The 17,612-nt window shown below is 42.9% G+C and overlaps 1 protein-coding gene across 2 annotated transcripts in view; it reads right to left on the bottom strand.

Moving 5' to 3' along the window:
- The window catches only part of KIF27 (kinesin family member 27), a 165,539-nt gene that overhangs the window by 68,257 nt on the left and 79,670 nt on the right, over positions 1–17,612 (bottom strand). For both annotated transcript variants that reach the window (XM_082265583.1, XM_082265584.1), the window contains exons 10-11: positions 2,957–3,162; positions 1,121–1,318 (exon numbers count right to left, since the gene is read on the bottom strand). In XM_082265583.1, coding sequence (XP_082121709.1) covers positions 1,121–1,318; positions 2,957–3,162 — 404 coding nt within the window. The remainder of the gene's footprint in view (positions 1–1,120; positions 1,319–2,956; positions 3,163–17,612) is intronic.

Here is a 17,612-nt window from a genome sequence, read left to right as displayed (position 1 = left end):
ATAATAGATTACCTAGGCAAGCTGGCCAGCCACAAACAGGATATGTTGTAGTCCTGGGTCCCCTCTCAGTGCTCCCTAAGTTTGGTATCCTTGTCACTTATAGTTTGGGAGCAGTGCCATGTCAAGCTGACCAAGATTTCCTATAGACGCCAATGTTAAAAACCGGGAGTAGTGTCCTGCCAAGCTGAACAAGTCCTTACTCGCGAGTGTACTTAAAGTGAGTGTACTTAAAGCGGGGTATGCCTGTATTTAACTTTTAATGAAACATGACCACTGTGTACTGCAGATATTTTTCCCATCAAATGCTCAGTTAAGATTGCGTAAGTTTGTGACAATAACCTAGACCAATGGTTCTCAACTACTGGGCCGTGGCCTACTGCCAGGACATGGCCTCCCTCCTCCCAGGCCTCCAGCTACCTGCATTTCCCCCAACTTCCCACAGAGCCTCCCAGTTCCAATAGTGCCACCCAATCTTCTATAATGGTACACACTGTCTCTCAACTTTGTACAGTGCCCCTAGACCTCCTACAGTGTCATTCCTCCACCCCCAACTCCCTGCAGTTCCCCCTAGCTTATTGCAAAGCCTCCAGCCACCCATAGTGCCCCAAACATTGTCCCTCAATGTCCCACATTTCCCATGCAAGCCCTCAGTCTAGTGGAGAGACATTCACCTCCCTTCTAACACCCAAGGCCCAGAGTTGCTCCCAGAGCCCTACAGAAACCTCATCTAAGTACAGGGTCACCAAATATGCTATACACTCCCAAAAACCCCTCCAGAATGGTCTACAGTGAAACACAGCCCCATCCAGAGCCCTTTGTTGAGGGTGTGTGTGTGTGTGTGTGTGGGCGGGGGATTGGGAGTACACAGAAGGTCTTGGAAGAATTTACTGGGACCTGGTCTCAATAAGGTTGGATTCCACTGGCCTAGACTGTTAACAAATATAAAATCTGAAAGAAGGGCCACAGACACACACAAGAAGTATATTTTACAGCTATATGTGCCTTCTTTTTTGTCTTGTAGGCTTTTTTGCACAAGCATGAGGAACATCTGGGTTCTTGCTAACCTCACTTTAAATGCTCCATGTTTGTGACTCTGTACAGCATTTGCACAACTATTTACCTTGATTTGCTGTTGGTCCTTTTGAACAGCCAGTTCAAGTTTCCTTTTTTTCTCAGCCTCTTCTTTTAGCTTTTTCTGTAATTGGCTCTGTTGCTGTCGCATGTTCAGAATGTTTTTTTCCAAATCTGCTACACACTTCTCATTTTGAACAGAAATACTTACAAGCTTTTTTGTGTCTTGCTGTTTCTTCTGTACTATCTGTGGAGAAGTAAATCATTGCAAGCGTAACATATTTCCATGTATTTCTATAACAAATCTGGTCAGTTTACCTTTTTTTATTGTTAAACATCTTGTTGGGTTACTTGGCTGTTTAGACCCCCATTATAGAAGCCATCCAGATGTGAAAAAAAAAAAATGGTCTGGGTCCTTTTTGGTTTTATTTCCGACCCAAGCATGACATACCTGTGGTAGTATGAGATCAATGGAAGTGTGTTTGCATCTGGCCAACTGTAGATCTAATATGGGTCTTAAAAACACAGGTTATTAAATGGTGCTAAACACTGAAAAGAACATGGATGTCATGGATTCCCTGCTGAACAGACTGAACGGTGCCCATGTAAAAAGAGTCTAAGGGTTTGTTTAGAGTACAGTTGTTTTTAGAGTTGCCACCACTACAGACATGTTTTATCCCATTATGCATAGGCCTGAGCCTGGGACAGCAGAGAAAGATCAACACTATCAACTTGTTCTCATGTATTTCTTCTTTCTTTATATTGCATGACCACCTCTAGATGCTTGTGGATAAAACTAGCTAAAAAATTATAAAAATACCAAGTTAAAGGTCTACTTCCCTTTACACAATATACGTAACTAACTTTTGAATAATTCTTCAAGGTCCTTTAATTACTTCAGTCGACAGCATCTCATTCTAACAATGAAAGATAAAGGACACGTAATGCAGAACTAAAGTTAGTTTTACAAACAAAATGCTGACAGGTGGCATTATATAAAGAAGATGCTCTGTATTTGTCTTCTGTAACAAATGTGTGTCCCCAGCTTGCCCTCTAATAGTACAATGAGCAGCACAGGGCCTTATTTTGTACCATGACTGAGTAACTCATGTGCACATTTGTAGAAGTTCCATCATACAAGCCTGGCCAGTCAGGACAGCCAAAGACTCGGAACATTAAAGGCTGACAGAAAATTGAGGTGCCAGTGATGGAGGGGATTGTGGACATCACAGCACTGGAGGGGGGATGTGTACTGAGCATACCTGCATATCATAGCAAAAAAGTTTCGAGGGTCCAAAACTGTTTCTGTAGTTCAGTTTCGCTCTAAAGTGGTAACATTTTCTGCAGGAGAACTACCCAAGACATTGTTAACCTATACAGTATATACATTTTTTAGGTTTATGCTCTCTACACTTTTTTCTGGGTAACAAAGTAGCTTAGTGGTCAGCACAATGACACTGCAGTGCTGCAATCCTAGGTGATTCGTTTGGATGAGCTTCCCATTTCTGCATGGGATTCTTCCGGGGCCTGATCAGGATTATTTTTCTTGAAATAACATGTCATGTTTGTGTGTGGCAAAGGCAGTAAATGGTAAGCCTCTTTAGGGGCAGGGGCTGATGTGAATACTACTCTCCAAAGTGCTGCACAATTTGACGTTGTAAACAGAAATAAATCATTAACACAGATTTAGACAGATTTGTAAATATTTAAGAGAAATAGGCCTTTTGTGTACATAGAAAATAGATTTTTGAGTTTAGCTCATGAAAAATGGGGGCAAAAACAAAAGTGTTGAGTTTATAATTTTGTTCAGTGTATGTGTGTATATATATATATATATATATACATACATACATACATACATACACATACACACACTCACATCTACCTGCATTTTTACTTTTGCAGCCTCCATCTTCTTACGAAAGTCTTTCTGTAACTTTGCTTTCTGAACCTGATCCCTCAGCTCTTTGTCCTCCAGTTCTTGCAGCTGTTTCTGAGCTTCAGATAATTCGGTTTTTGCCTGATCTGCTTCTTGCTCCAGCTGGGCAATCTTCACAGAATACTGCTGGTTCATGGACTGTGCACCATTACCTTACACAAGGATTACATTGTTCAGTATGTGGATGTGTTAAAGCGTTGCTAAATTATCACAAACATGGCTCCATAAATGTATATAACTGTCACCAACACAACCCTGAACAATCTGGGTTTTAATGCAATAGCTTTTTTGCATGAATCTGTTTAATGGATTGCAGACACAAGGTACATCTAAAAGCCAACCTTTTACAGGGCATTTGTAATAAACCACCTTCAGACTGCTTTGCCACGTTTCAGTGAGGTTGCTAATCACATCAGTGGGCCAATAGTTTAGCTAAAGCCTAAAACCTAGAAACCATCCGACATTCGGCCTGCTTCTGTCAAAGCGGCATGACCAAAAAAGGTCTGGCGAACGGCTCCCTATAAGCGCTCTCAGCCAATGGCAGAGAGCGCTGACCAGAGTGTTCTGGCAGAGGGGAGGGGGGTTGGGGGCATCCCCCACGCAGAACACAATAGAACAGCAGAGGAGATCACTGTACTAACATCAGATAGTTAGTACAGTGGCTCCTCCTGAGCTGTCAGTTTTTTTTCGTTCAGCGCTGCAGGGTTGAACGAAAAAAAAAAAAAAAAAACTATTAGTGTGTACTTGGCTTTTGGAAAAAGTACAGGGCAGGACAAAGAAGAAACTACCTAATGGAAGTCAGCATTTGCATATTGGATTCCTTGGGTTACAGGACTCTTAATGTGCTCTAATAAATGGAGAAAGCTGGAAGTGCCTTCTTTACCACCATCAGGGGCACTTTACTATGACTGCAATAACTACAGGTATATTTTATTTACAAGAATTCTTCTTCTGAAGTAAACCTGTATTTAATAGCATGGAAAATCCCACTCTCCCCTTACCCAACTAAAAGTTCCCGTGATGCGAGGAGTGGCCTCACTGCCCAAAAGTGAGAAGCTATATGTAGTGTGCGCAGATTATATTGTTGTTGACTTTATTGCGTGTGACAGGTTTCAGAAGTCAAGGGGCTTTTCACCACATGCATACACAAACACGCACTGATGTGCCTACACCTATGGGAGCCTACTGGTAAATTCTGAGGCCAGGTTAGATACTTAAAAAAAAAAAAAAGAACAGGCTTACTTTAAGAAAAAAAAAAAAAAAATAGATAAAATGGGTAATTATGGTAAAATGTGGTTTCAATGTAACCATATTCACTACATTGCATTTTTTATGACAGTCAATCAGTTTGATCCTAGCCTAAATCAATACAGGTGGCCCCGGGGTTACAAACATCTGACTTAAAAACGACTCCTACTTACAGAGGGAGACAAAAGGAAGTGAGGAGAAATCTACCCCTAGGAAGGGAAGTTCACTTCTCATTGGAAAAAGGTGTCTCCACTGAAGCTTTATTACTAATCCTTGTTTCCACAACCACCCAAAATTTTCAAAATCCAGTTGTCATGGGGACAGAAAGTGAGGAGAAATCTTCTGAACAGGGGTAGAAACAGCAAAGCGAATGCTACAGGGGTGTTAACCTTTTTCTATGCTATCCAAAAAACTTAAGAATGATTCTTTTGGCTGGAGCTACACTTAAAAAATGTACCTGTTCCGACTTACAAATTCGACTTAAGAACAAACCTACAGTCCCTATCTTGTTTGTAACCCGGGGACCGCCTGTACCTGTAAAATATTTTCAGTGGAGTCAGACTCACAAATATCTACAACAGCATTTCTTAACCAAGGTTCTGTAGAACCCTAGAGTTCTTCCAGAGGGGTTCCTTGAGCAGTGGCAAATTGATCTTCTGCCAGACAGTTCCTGAACAGTTTTGGAACCAATGTTACTTGGCAGAGCCAGTGGCATGGGACCAATGGAACCTCGCATCTCTCAAGTAAGCAATCGACTAGCTGATGCCAATTATGTTTTAGGCTGCCTGTAAAGAGAGCATTCTTCATACCAGTCTACATGTAGCAGGATATTCTTTCCACTGGTAACAGTACAAGCGTGCACTACACTGACCATCAATTTAAGGGGTATTCTTTCGATGGGCCTCCAGTGCAGGGGGTTCTACACTGTGTAGTGCCGTATTCTTTCCACTTACTTCCAATGTAAGAGGCATTCCTTCTCACACTGGCCACCAGTGTAAGGAACCCTTCTCCCACTGACCACCAATGCAAAGGAACATCTCTCCCACTGACTGCCAATGGAATGAAATATTTCACTTACTGTGTCTCCTTTCTATCCATTATTCTTCAGTTTCAATTCATAATTATTACTGAACATAATACTTTTGTACAATAGAGCACAGGGGTGTTGAAAATTATCCTAAATGAAGGTCAGGTATGCTAGATATGCCTCATTCTTCTCTTACTATTAGATATACAATGTATTGATCACACATATGCAGAATTCATTTTTTTATCAGACATTCCCCCAGACTTTAATAATATTTCCAAGTTCCTCAGGAATAAAAAGTTTTAGAAAACTCTAAAATTTTTAACAGCTGTTACATAGTGAACAAGGGGTAGATGTAAAGTGTTTGTTGAGTACAACAAAAAAGATGTAAGCCTACCAAGGTTGAAACGCTCCAAAATCTCTGTATTAGGGCAGCATTTTCCTCTGAATCAAGAACTAAAAAAGATATTTTGAGCATATCACAGAGTTGGGGATACCTTCTTTGGACTTATGTTGAAGAAGATTACACAATCTGCATGGCACATAATTCTTATTCTAGAATTGATTACTTCTTTGTCAGACAGTCAAAATTACAAATAGTATACTTCTTGACCACAGAAGTTCTCACTACTTCTGATCAGCCTGAAGGGGATATTAGGAGATGGCTCTCGTATCTCGTGGCTTAGAGGCTTACAAAAATTCCCTTATACAAGAGGAATATGTTAAAACTTCCATCCAATCAGAAATTGCAAAATCTCTGAAAAAAATAAAATTACAACAGAGGTATCCCCAATGGCAGTATTAAAAATGTAATTAAAGGTCCTCAGAGACTGTTTGCAAGACATTCTCGACCACAAATGTATGACCCAACATGCTAAGGTGCAGCAAATATTTAGCTGTGGGTGCCAAATTGCACAGGCACGGCCGACGCAGCATTAGCTGTGTCCTCCATTTTTAAAGTTTCCCGCACTGATAATCAGTGCGTCCACAAGCGCCTTTTCTTGCGAAGATGTAGTGGAAGAGGAATCATCCTTACTGTCAGAGCACTTGAAGTGCATGGATGCAGACCCCGTGGGGTGACTCGCGTCTGCGGCGACCAATCAGCCTCAGAATCTGAGGAAGCAGGTGAAGATGGAGGGTGCTTTTTACTAGGTCTCTTCTGAAGAGCCACATCCACTTTTGACACAAGTGACTGCAGGACTGCCGTCATGGCCACCAGGGTGGACTAAGACCCAGAAGTTCCCGCAGCCTCTAAAAGTGGGTCAGGTGGTGATATGTACTCTAAGGGCTCCATTGTAACCTGGGGACCACACCAGCAATACTTGCCCAAAAATGCTGAGGAAAAAACGCTGTGAAACAAACCACCGCTTTACCGATGGCACTACAGGTCTCAGCGCACCAGGCAGCTCTGCTATAACAGGAGGAAGGAGTGTATACTGCCCCAAGGACTCACCACTACCGCTGCAGTAGGAGAGAGAAAGTGCCAAGCTGCTTGCTTGACGCCGTTCAGAGAGGAAGAGGAAACGGTTGTACTGACGCTAGAGGCCCACCGCCGAACACCGCTCTTATAGGCTACAAGAAAATGGCTGCCCACCCCGGGGAGGGACCGACCACCCCGGGGAGGGGCCCGCGTCCACCTTGAAATTTCCCAGAAATGGGGGAACACTACTCACCACACCTTCAGAACCGGGCAGGCACCACTCCGGGCAGATCACCTCCCCATCTTGAATTTGGGGGTGCTGCAGGCCAGAGGTACGCTGCGACTCAGACCGTGACCCAGTCGTGTGCGTCCTCGTGAGGTGTTTCACTTGCCGGCCAGCCCCCGTCCAGTGGGGCTATGTTGCGGCCGACCTAGCGCGGAGCTGCAGTCTGCACATGCTCGCTGGCCAGACTGAGGAGATTGCAAGGATCTAGGATATCCAGTGCATAGCCCAGTCCGGCAATTGATTGTAGTTCCCACAGGAACAGACTTGATAGTAGAAAGAAAATGACAAAAGGAAAAAAATCCAGTTTAACAAGGAAATAGAAAAATGCTAGGACCAAAGATCCCAGCAAGGAGCTAGGTCCTTACTCTTGACTAGGAAAAAATAAAAATGAGATCCTGAAGTAAGAGTATAACTCTTTTATGCCTAGTGTCCAACTCTTAAGGAGAGCAGCATAACCTATCAGTCAAAAAATATATGAAGCTGTGTTCGTCAATAAACGAAAGGGAAATATTGTTTTGGTAAACATTTGCACAAATTGTGCGGGGCCTTAAAGAACAGTAGCACCGTCCACTTATTCTACTAGCCCTTTGCTTTCAGAAAATGTATAGGTTTGGGGGGTATTTTAAAAACTCTGAAAGCTGAAAGTGAAAAATGAAAACCTCCAAATTTTTAGTATTTCACAAAAAGGTGCTATTTAAAATTTTACAAATATTTATTGATTAACGCAATACGGGTTAAGCTTTTATATTTAAGAACTTAGCAGGAATTTTGTAAAATTTGCTTTGTTTATATCTGCTAAAAATGATTTTAGAGAATTTTTAGCGAATATAGTGTTTTGATAAACACTTGCACAAATATCGCAGGGCGTTAAAATCAGTAGTACCTTCTTTTTAATCTACAGGTCATGTGCTTTCAGAAAATATATGGTTTGGGGGGGGGGGGGGGGGGTCTTTAACAAACTCTGAAAACTGTAAGGGAAAAATAAAAAAGCAATGGAAAAATTGCAAAAATGGCCTGGCCAGCCAAGTTTAAAAGGAAGATGGCAGCGAAAGGGTTAAATCTCCACAGGGAATTCAAATCATTGTGGACCCCAAGGTGGAATTCTAGCAAGTGATTACAGTTTTTCAATTTAACCTCATTCGGTCAGTGCTATAGTTCATTTATTTTAAACATGGATGTATAATAGTATACTGTCCAACTTCTCCCAGAGACGATGTGACCATTTTTAACTTTCATTAGTGATCCAGTGTGGCTTTACAGATGAAAAAAAGTTTGAGAAAGGCCTATCTACAGTGCCTTGAAAAAGTATTCATACCCCTTAAAATTTTCCACATTTTGTCATGTTACAACCAAAAACATAAATGTATTTTATTGGGATTTTATGTGATAGACCAACACAAAGTGGCACATAATTGTGAAGTGGATTGAAAATGATAAATGGTTTTCAACATTTGTAAAAAATAAAAATCTAAACAGTGTGGTGTGCATTTGTATTCAGCCCCCTTTACTCTGATACCCCTAACTAAAATCTAGTGGAACCAATTGCCTTCAGAAGTCACCTGATTAGTAAACAGAGTCTACCCGTGTGTAATTTAATCTCAGTATAAATACAGCTGTTCTGTGAAGCCCACAGAGGTTTGTTAACCACTTAACCCCCGGAAGATTTTACCCCCTTCCTGACCAGGGGGTATTTTGCGATTCGGCACTTCGTGACTTTAACGGACAATTGCACGGTCGTGCAACGCTGTACCTAAACGAATTTGATGTCCTTTTTTTCCCACAAACAGAGCTTTCTTTTGGTGGTATTTGATCACCTGCAAAAGTTATCGCGTTTACTAACAAAGCGAAAGATTTTTGTCATTTTTGTTGTTTTTTTTTAACGCGTAATGGCGGTGATCTGCAATTTTTTTTGTGGGACTGCTACATTGGGGCGGACAGATCGGACCCTTGACTGACATTTTCGACACTTTTGGGGTTACCAGTGACATTTCTACAGTAATCAGTGCTATACATATGCACTGTTACTGTAAAATGACACTGGTAGTGAAGGGGTTAATTTTTTTTTTGAGAGGGAGGGGTGGTGTGTGTCCCTAGGGGCGTGATTCTAACTGTGATTGGCTGTGGCTTGAACTGTAGGAACCGTGATCAACGGTCCCACATAGTAGAACCGTATGATCACTATTCCTACACAGGGGAGAATGACAGGCGGCTTGTTTACATCAGCCGCCTGCCTTTCTCCCTCTGTCACGGACGATTGTGAGTGCCTGGCAGATATCGGGTCCGCCGGGCACACACGCGGGGGGGGGGGGGGGCTCCGTGACCAGAGGTCCCCAGAGCCTCAAAGGCTAGTGACGTACCCATACGTCACTTTGCCTGTGAGGGGCTGACCGCCGCAGTATATGTACTTGCGGCGGTCGGCAAGTGGTTAAAGAACCTTAGTGGACAAACAGCATCATAAAGGCCAGGGAACACACCAGACAGGTCAGGGATAAAGTTGTGGAGAAAATTAAAGCAGGGTTAGGTTTAACAAAAAAAACAAATATCCCAAGCTTTGAACATCTCACGACGCACTGTTCAAACCATCATCAAAAAATGGAAAGAGTATGGTACAACTGTAAACCTACCGAAGGCATGGCCAGCCACCTGAACTGACAGGAAGGGCAAGGAGAGCATGAAGAACCTAAGAGGCCCACAGTAACTTTGGAGGAGCTGCAGAGATCCACAGCTCAGGTGGGAGAATCTGTCCACAGGACAACTATTAGCTGTGCACTCCACAAATCTGGCCTTTATGGAAGAGTGACAAGAATAAAGCCAATGTTGAAAGAAAGCCATAAGAGGTCCCTATTGTAGTTTGTGAGAAGCCATGTGGGGGACACAGAAAACATGTGGAAGAAGGTGCTCTGGTCAGATGAGACCATTATTTAACTTTTTGGCCTAAAAGCAAAATACTTTGTGTGGCAGAAAACTAACACTGCACATCACCCTGAATACACCATCCCCACTGTGAAACATGGTGGTGTCAGCATCATGTTTTGGGGATGCTTTTCTTCACCAGGGACAAAGAAGTTGGTCAGAGTTGATGGGAGGATGAATGGAAGGAACCAAATACAGGGCAATCTTAGAAAACCTGTTGAGTCTGTAAAAGACTTGTGACTGGTGTGGAGGTTCACCTTCCAGCAGGACGACTTTAAACATAAAGCCAGAGCTACAATGGAATGGTTTAGATCAAAGCATATTCATGTGATAGAATGGCCCAGTCAAAGTCCAGACCTAAATCTAATTGAGAATCGGACAGCTATTTTGCAAAGAAGACTGGGCAAAAATGTCACTCTCTAGATGTGCAAAGCTGGTAGAGACAGCATAAAAAGACTTACAGGTGTAACTGCAGCAAAAGGTGGTTCTACTACTATTACTACTACTACTACTATTGACTCAGGGGGGCTTAATACAAATGCACGCCACACTTTTCAGATATTAGTAAAACTATTTTGAAAACCATTTATCATTTTCCTTCCACACATTAATGTGCCACTTTGTGTTGGTTAATCAGATAAAACCCCAATAAAATACATTTATGTTTTTGGTTGTAACATGACAAAATGTTGAAAATTTCAAGGGGTATGAATACCTTTTTTCAAGGCACTGTACAGAGCAGCGCTCATTGAGAAACACTGTTTCCAGAATAATGACAACCTTTTGACCTGATGTCAATGGAATTTTGATTTACAGTCCAAAACATCTGAAACAGGATGATATACACTTGATGAGTGCATTAAAATGTTTTTTGTGTAAGTGATCATTATTACATTTATTAAAATACATATACCATCATTAAATGCATTTTAATATGCCTTTGATCTTTGAGTGTCTAGGATGACATCTGGATGACAGTCCTTTGGATTACCTAGAAGAATATCTTCAATTACAGATAATCAAAGTTAAAGCCTTAATTCAAAGCTTTTAGCAATAATAGACTCTCTTGAAAGACTCTAGTACTTCTGGTCAAGTGTGCGTGTAAACTTCAAGCTACTGACATGCCATTGCCCAAGTGTCAGATGATCTATAAAATAAAATTTGTACATCTATATGTACAAGAATGTACCCTTTGGGCTCAAAATCACTAATTGCTTTGTCCAGGGTTGTGCAACAATTAAATAACAAGTGATTCTCTTGGGGGGGGGGGGGGGGGGGGAGTATGTTTGGTCAGCCTTAGAAGCAAACAGAATAGGTGAACTTTCTCTGCACTTATCTCTCAAGTAAAAAGAAAGTCTTACCCTTAGGCTAGGTTCACATCTATGCGGATGTGGTTTATTTTTTTTTTTCATCTCTTTAATAAACTATGTATAGCTGGTTGTTAAGGAGTGGGCCGTGAACATGGCCGCCACGTCCTTAAGAATGGTTGACTCATCAGCTGTTAGCGGGGATCCACACTGACAGCTAAATGTAAAAAAATAAAATAAAAAAATCGTCAAAAAAAATGCCATCCCAAAATTAAAAAAAAAAAAAAAATATATGGTATGGGGTCCCCCCCCCACAAGTCCATACCAGACCCTTATTTTAGCATGCATCCCAACAGGTGAGAAAAGGGAGGGAACGAGCGAGTGCCCCCCCCCACAACCTTATTAGGCCACATGCCCTCAACATGGGGGGTGCTCGGGGCACCCCAAAACACCATGTCCCTATATTGATGGAACAAGGGCCTCTTCCCCACAACCCTGAGAATGTACAGGAGGATTTAGAACCCTTGTTCTGCGACTCCACGGGACGAAAGGGCCGCTTGTGGCCTAAGAAGGCAGGACCAAGTTTATGGTGAGGCTCTCTGCTTTTAGTAATCTGCGCAAGAAGGGTGCTCTTACCTCCCGTGAGGCTAAAGCCACTTCTCAGTAAAAAGGCACATGACAGTCCGCTTAGAGTTTGCGACTCTCAGCCCATGAGAAACAGAATTCTCTGGTCTGATGTAAGAAAGATTGAACTCTTTGGCCTGAATGGCAATCGTCATGTCTCGAGGAAACCAGACACCGCTCATCACCTTGCCAATACCAAGAAAGTCTTACCCTTAGGCTAGGTTCACATCTATGCGGATGTGGTTTTCAGGCGCGTTTTTGAACATGCGTTTTACATGCTTTTTTTTTTTTCATCTCTTTAATAAACTATGTATAGCTGGTTGTTAAGGAGTGGGCCGTGAACATGGCCGCCACGTCCTTAAGAATGGTTGACTCATCAGCTGTTAGCGGGGATCCACACTGACAGCTAAATGTAAAAAAATAAAATAAAAAAATCGTCAAAAAAAATGCCATCCCAAAATTAAAACAAAACAAAAAAAAAATATATGGTATGGGGTCCCCCCCCCCACAAGTCCATACCAGACCCTTATTTGAGCATGCATCCCAACAGGTGAGAAAAGGGAGGGAACGAGTGAGTGCCCCCCCCCCACAACCTTATTAGGCCACATGCCCTCAACATGGGGGGTGCTCGGGGCACCCCAAAACACCATGTCCCTATATTGATGGAACAAGGGCCTCTTCCCCACAACCCTGGGCTGTGGGGGTCTGTAGGCGGGACTTATCAGAATCTGGAAATCTGGGTACTCTCAGGCGCCGAACCCCCCCCACCGCCCCCCCCCAAGTGTAAATGTGACTTAAGACACAACACAAGCTTTTGACAAGTCTCTTTATTTAAAAATAAAAAACCAATGTTCCCCGATATAGGTCCATCGTCAATCCCGACAACCGTCGCACCTCCAGGCCCGGAAAAAAACGAAAAAAAAAAGTCTGCTTGTGAGGGATGCTTCTGCGGTCTGTCTGCTTCATTGTGTGACATTTCTTAAACTGCTAAGGGGCTGGTGGCACTCTGTGACTTCAGTGGCCCAGCAAGCACAAGTCGATGAGATCACAGGGGCGGTGCCACCAGGTAATGTTGCCGGATGGCCCCGTCCCATAGCTGTTTAAGAAATGTCACACGGCAGAGCAGGCAAACCATGAGAGCGTTCCTCGTGAGCTGAGCTTTTTTTACCTTTTTTTTCGAGTCGGGTGGTGCAGCGGGCGTCGTGAATGACGATGGCTCTACATCGGGGGCCTTTTTTTTTATTTCAATAAAGGACTTGTCAAAAACTCCTGTACTGTCCCCATTTGTCTTGAATGAAGGAGGTCCATGAATCCGTAAAAAAGCGAAGACGTCCCCCCACCCCATGTAGGGTGAGGGCGCCCCTTCAGGCAGAGGAGGACCTGTCTGCATGGTCAGTGGAGCTGCTTTTGATTTAACAACCCAGGGTCTCTTGAAACCTTCTGAGAATGTACGGGAGGATTTAGAACCCTTGTTCTGCGACTCCACGGGACGAAAGGGCCGCTTGTGGCCTAAGATGGCAGGACCAAGTTTATGGCGAGGCTCTCTGCTTTTAGTAATCTGCGCAAGAAGGGTGCTCTTACCTCCCGTGAGACTAAAGCCACTTCTCAGTAAAAAGGCACATGACAGTCCGCTTAGAGTTTGCGACTCTCAGCCCATGAGAAACAGAATTCTCTGGTCTGATGTAAGAAAGATTGAACTCTTTGGCCTGAATGGCAATCGTCATGTCTCGAGGAAACCAGACACCGCTCATCACCTTGCCAATACCATCCCTACAGTGAAGCATGGTGGTGGCAGTATCATGCTGTGGGCATGTTTTTCGGTGGCAGAAACTGGGAGACTAGTCAGGATTGAGAGAAAGATAAATGCAGCAATGTACAGAAACATCCTTGATGCAAACCTGCTCCAAAATGCTCTGGACCTCAGACTGGGGCAAAGGTTCATCTTCCAACAGGACAACAACCTTAAAGCTCACAGCCAAGATAACAAAGTAGTGGCTATGGGACAGCTCTGTGAATGTCCTTGAGTGCTCCAGCGAGAGCCCAGACTTGAACCCAACTGAACATCTCTGGAGAGATCTAAAAATGGCTGTGCACCAATGCTCTTCATCCAACCTGATGGAGCTTGAGTGGTCCTGCAATGAAGAATGTGGGAAACTGCCCAAAAATAGGTGTGCCAAGCTTGTAGCATCATACTCAAAAAGGATTCTAGGACAATATCCCCCCGGACAATATCCCCCCTGGACAACATCCCCCCGGACAATATCCTCCCTGGACAATATCCCCCTAGACAATATCCCCCTCTAACCCTAACCCTCTAACCCTAGCCCTATGTCCAGGGGGATGTTTTCCAGGGGATATTGCCCGGGGGATATTGTCCCAGGAGATATTGCCTTGCCCGGGGGATAATGTCCGGGGGGGGATATTGTCTTGATACCCTCAAAAAGACTTGTTTTAAGCAAAGGCTGTGAATACATATGTTTGTATGTATAGTATACATGTGATTTTGTTTTTATTTTTAATACATTTGCAAAGATTCCAAACAAACTTCTTTCACGTTGTCATTATGGGGTATTGTTTGTAGAATTTTGAAGAAAATAATGAATTTAATCCATTTTTGAATAAGGCTGTAACATAACAAAATGTGGAAAAAGTGAAGCACTGTAAATACTTTCCGGATGCACTGTACCTAAACTATCCAAAAAATGTTTGTCCACACAGAAACTTGCAATGCATAGTTGTTGGGAGAAGACCAGGTGGCCATCTAGCGTCCCTCAAAGCAGTCATATGTCCCTGACCACCATGTGATGGAGAGACCATGCACTAGATCTGCACGATTAATTGTTAAAAAATAGTGATCTCGATTCAACCCCCCTCACGATCTTAATCCAGCATTGCCACGATTCAGTGCAGAGCTGTTCTCTGCTTACATTTGACAAAAAAAAGGCAACCAGCAAAGTTTATCACATCCTTGTATCATTTGGTTCTTTTAGATCAAAGGGATGAACTTCCGTCTGTAAATGAGGGTAGTTTAACCACCTAAAGATTTTTTTCTGACATTTGTTGCTTAAAAGTTAAAATCAGTATATTTTTACAAGAAAATTACTTAGAACCCCCAAAAATTAAATATATATTTTTTAGCAGAGATGTTACCCTGAGAATCATGAGTGAATTGTGATATTTATTCCAAGCAAAAAAAAATCACGATTCTCATTTTAGCCAGAATTGTGCAGCTCTACCATGCACCCAGACCCAGATGTCTACTGAAAAAAACTGCCAGCAAATTCCCCACTCTGAGAATGTGAACTGGGAGATTTCTGGAACATGAAGTTCAGCCCAGGACGAGATAGATTCCATTTCTATCACCACTGCAATACTCCCAGTGCCACCAAATGATTTTGGTAAGTCAAAGCTGTGGCATGGTCTGATTGAACACAGAGTAAATGCTCAGTCAAAAGTGGGGTCCAGTGAAGTAATGACAGATCGAATAAAAAATGTAATATTCAGCGCTGAACGTTATAACAATTAAAAGCAGACTAGCAGCTGAACACTCAAGGGCAATCACATAAAACCTCCTGTAGACATATATAATATAGTGCAGCGCAATCCTAATAACACACATAACACAGTAATGAATGCATACATTTTGTGTTACAATGAATCACATATATAATGGGTGCAACGGAAACTCTGAATAGTAAGTGCAAAAAAATAGGTGAAAGAGAAGAGTCCTTCCTTGTGGATGATGAAAGAGACCCAAAACAGGCTGGCATCCACTCCAGAAAGATGTAAACTTAGGTGCTCATATCTTCCCACCACAAGGCATTCTCTGCCTCTCACCTTAGAAAACAGACCCCACAGGGTCATTCAGCATTGAGTATCCATACCAATCTCCACTGTAAACATATACGGGGCAAATCAGCAATATCCAGAACTCAAAAAGACCTCAGACTCTTCACCTTATGGGGATGGCTATCCTGGAAATACCTCCGTAAAATACAATTGATGTCCTTTTTATTGCTATCACAAGGGATAAACAACATCCTTTGCATGGGCCATGACAGGTCCCCTTTATGGAGAGAATTGGGGTCTATTTGTCCCCAAATCTCTTCTCTGGCCCCCCATGAAACCTGATCAGACCGATCTTCTCTGGCCGCTGGTGGCAAGGTAAACAAAGGGCCGGAACGGGAAGTGACAAATACTCATCGTTACCGGTTTCCAGGGTTACAGAGAGAGGGGAAGGACATCAGTTCTTCTCTCTCTGTACCAAGCAGCTATCGCTGCCGGACGCATCGCTCCCGGCCTCCGCAATGGGACTGGAGAGCCCAGGAGAGGCGGCAGTGGCAGGAAGGGGGTGGGACCCCCTTCAGCCACTCGCAGAAGTGATCGAGTAGCTAATTAGCCAATCAGATAACTTCTGCCTGAAAAGGGATCGCCGGCTGACAATAATGGTACCAGGATGATGCCTGTAGGCGCAGGCATCATCCCGGTTTAACTACTGAAACCCGAAGAGCTACGAGTATGTCCTTGGGTGGGAAGTGGTTAAATAATAACACAGTTCATGAGATAAAAGATACTGCAATATATTCAGGAAGTGATGTTTTTTGGGTATAGCAAGTAAAACCATTCCAATTGTTGTTGTCCGATTGGCCAATCAAAGAGGGAGGTACTATCCCCATACATATAAATTAGTCCATCGGTGAACCGAAAATGCAACGCTGTACCCAAATACAATTGATGTATTTTTTTCCCCACAAATAGAGCATTTTTTTGGTGGTATTTGATCACCTCTGCAGTTTTTAGATTTTGTGCTATAAACAAAAAAAGAGCAACAATTTAAAAAAAAAAAAAACAATATTTTTTTACTTTTTGCTATAAAACACTCCCAATAAAAAAAAATTTAAAAAATCATATTTTTTTTTATCAGTTTAAGCAAATTTGTATTCTGCTACATATTTTTGGTAAAAAAAAAATCCCATAAAGCATATATTGGTTTGCGCAAAAGTTATAGCGTTTACAAACTATGGGATAGATTTTTTGACTTTTTATTATTTTTGTTTTTATTAGTAATGGCGGCGATCAGCGATTTTTAGCGGGACAGCAACATTGCGGCGGACAAATCTGACACTAACCCACTAAAATTTTGGGGACCAGTGACACCAATAGAGTGATCAGGGCTAAATAATATGCACTGGTACTGTATGTACTGTATATTACACTGGCAGGGAAGGGGTTGATACTCGGGATGAACAAGGGGTTAAGTGTGCTCCTAAATGTGCTTACTAACTGTGTGGGGGGGGGGGGGGGTGGGGAGGGAGGCTCTGTGACAGGCACACCGAGATCGGTGTTTCAGCTTAGCTGAGACACACAATCTCATTGTGCCTATCTGACAGGAGAGCCACCTGCCTTGTTTACATAGGCAGGCAGCTCTCCTGTCAGCTACCCTGAACATTGCGGGAGGCCAGCGGCGATCGCGCCCGCTACTCCCATGGTCTGGCTCCCGCTGTGTCTACTCAGACAACATGCACATAATCATGGAGATCTAGAAAATCTAGAGCATGCAACGCAACTGCTGGACAGCAGGAGATGAATCGCAGAATGCAATTTCTGGAGTTCGTCCAGAGGAAGCAACACTGGTTAGGGCTGAGTCCAGGGTCAGACCCAGATAGTAATGGTAATTCAGAAGCCAGCCAAACTCCCTCAGAGTCCGTATAGTGATTTCCACGTTGTCCACCAGAGCAGCAGGGGACTCCGCTGGCAGGAGGAGTTCGTCCAGGTAG

This window comes from Pelophylax lessonae (genome assembly GCF_965119305.1).
Source record: "Pelophylax lessonae genome assembly, chromosome: 1".
Classification (NCBI taxonomy): domain Eukaryota; kingdom Metazoa; phylum Chordata; class Amphibia; order Anura; family Ranidae; genus Pelophylax; species Pelophylax lessonae.
The sequence above is the reverse complement of the archived record's forward strand: the minus strand, read 5'-3'. Positions and strand labels throughout refer to the sequence as shown.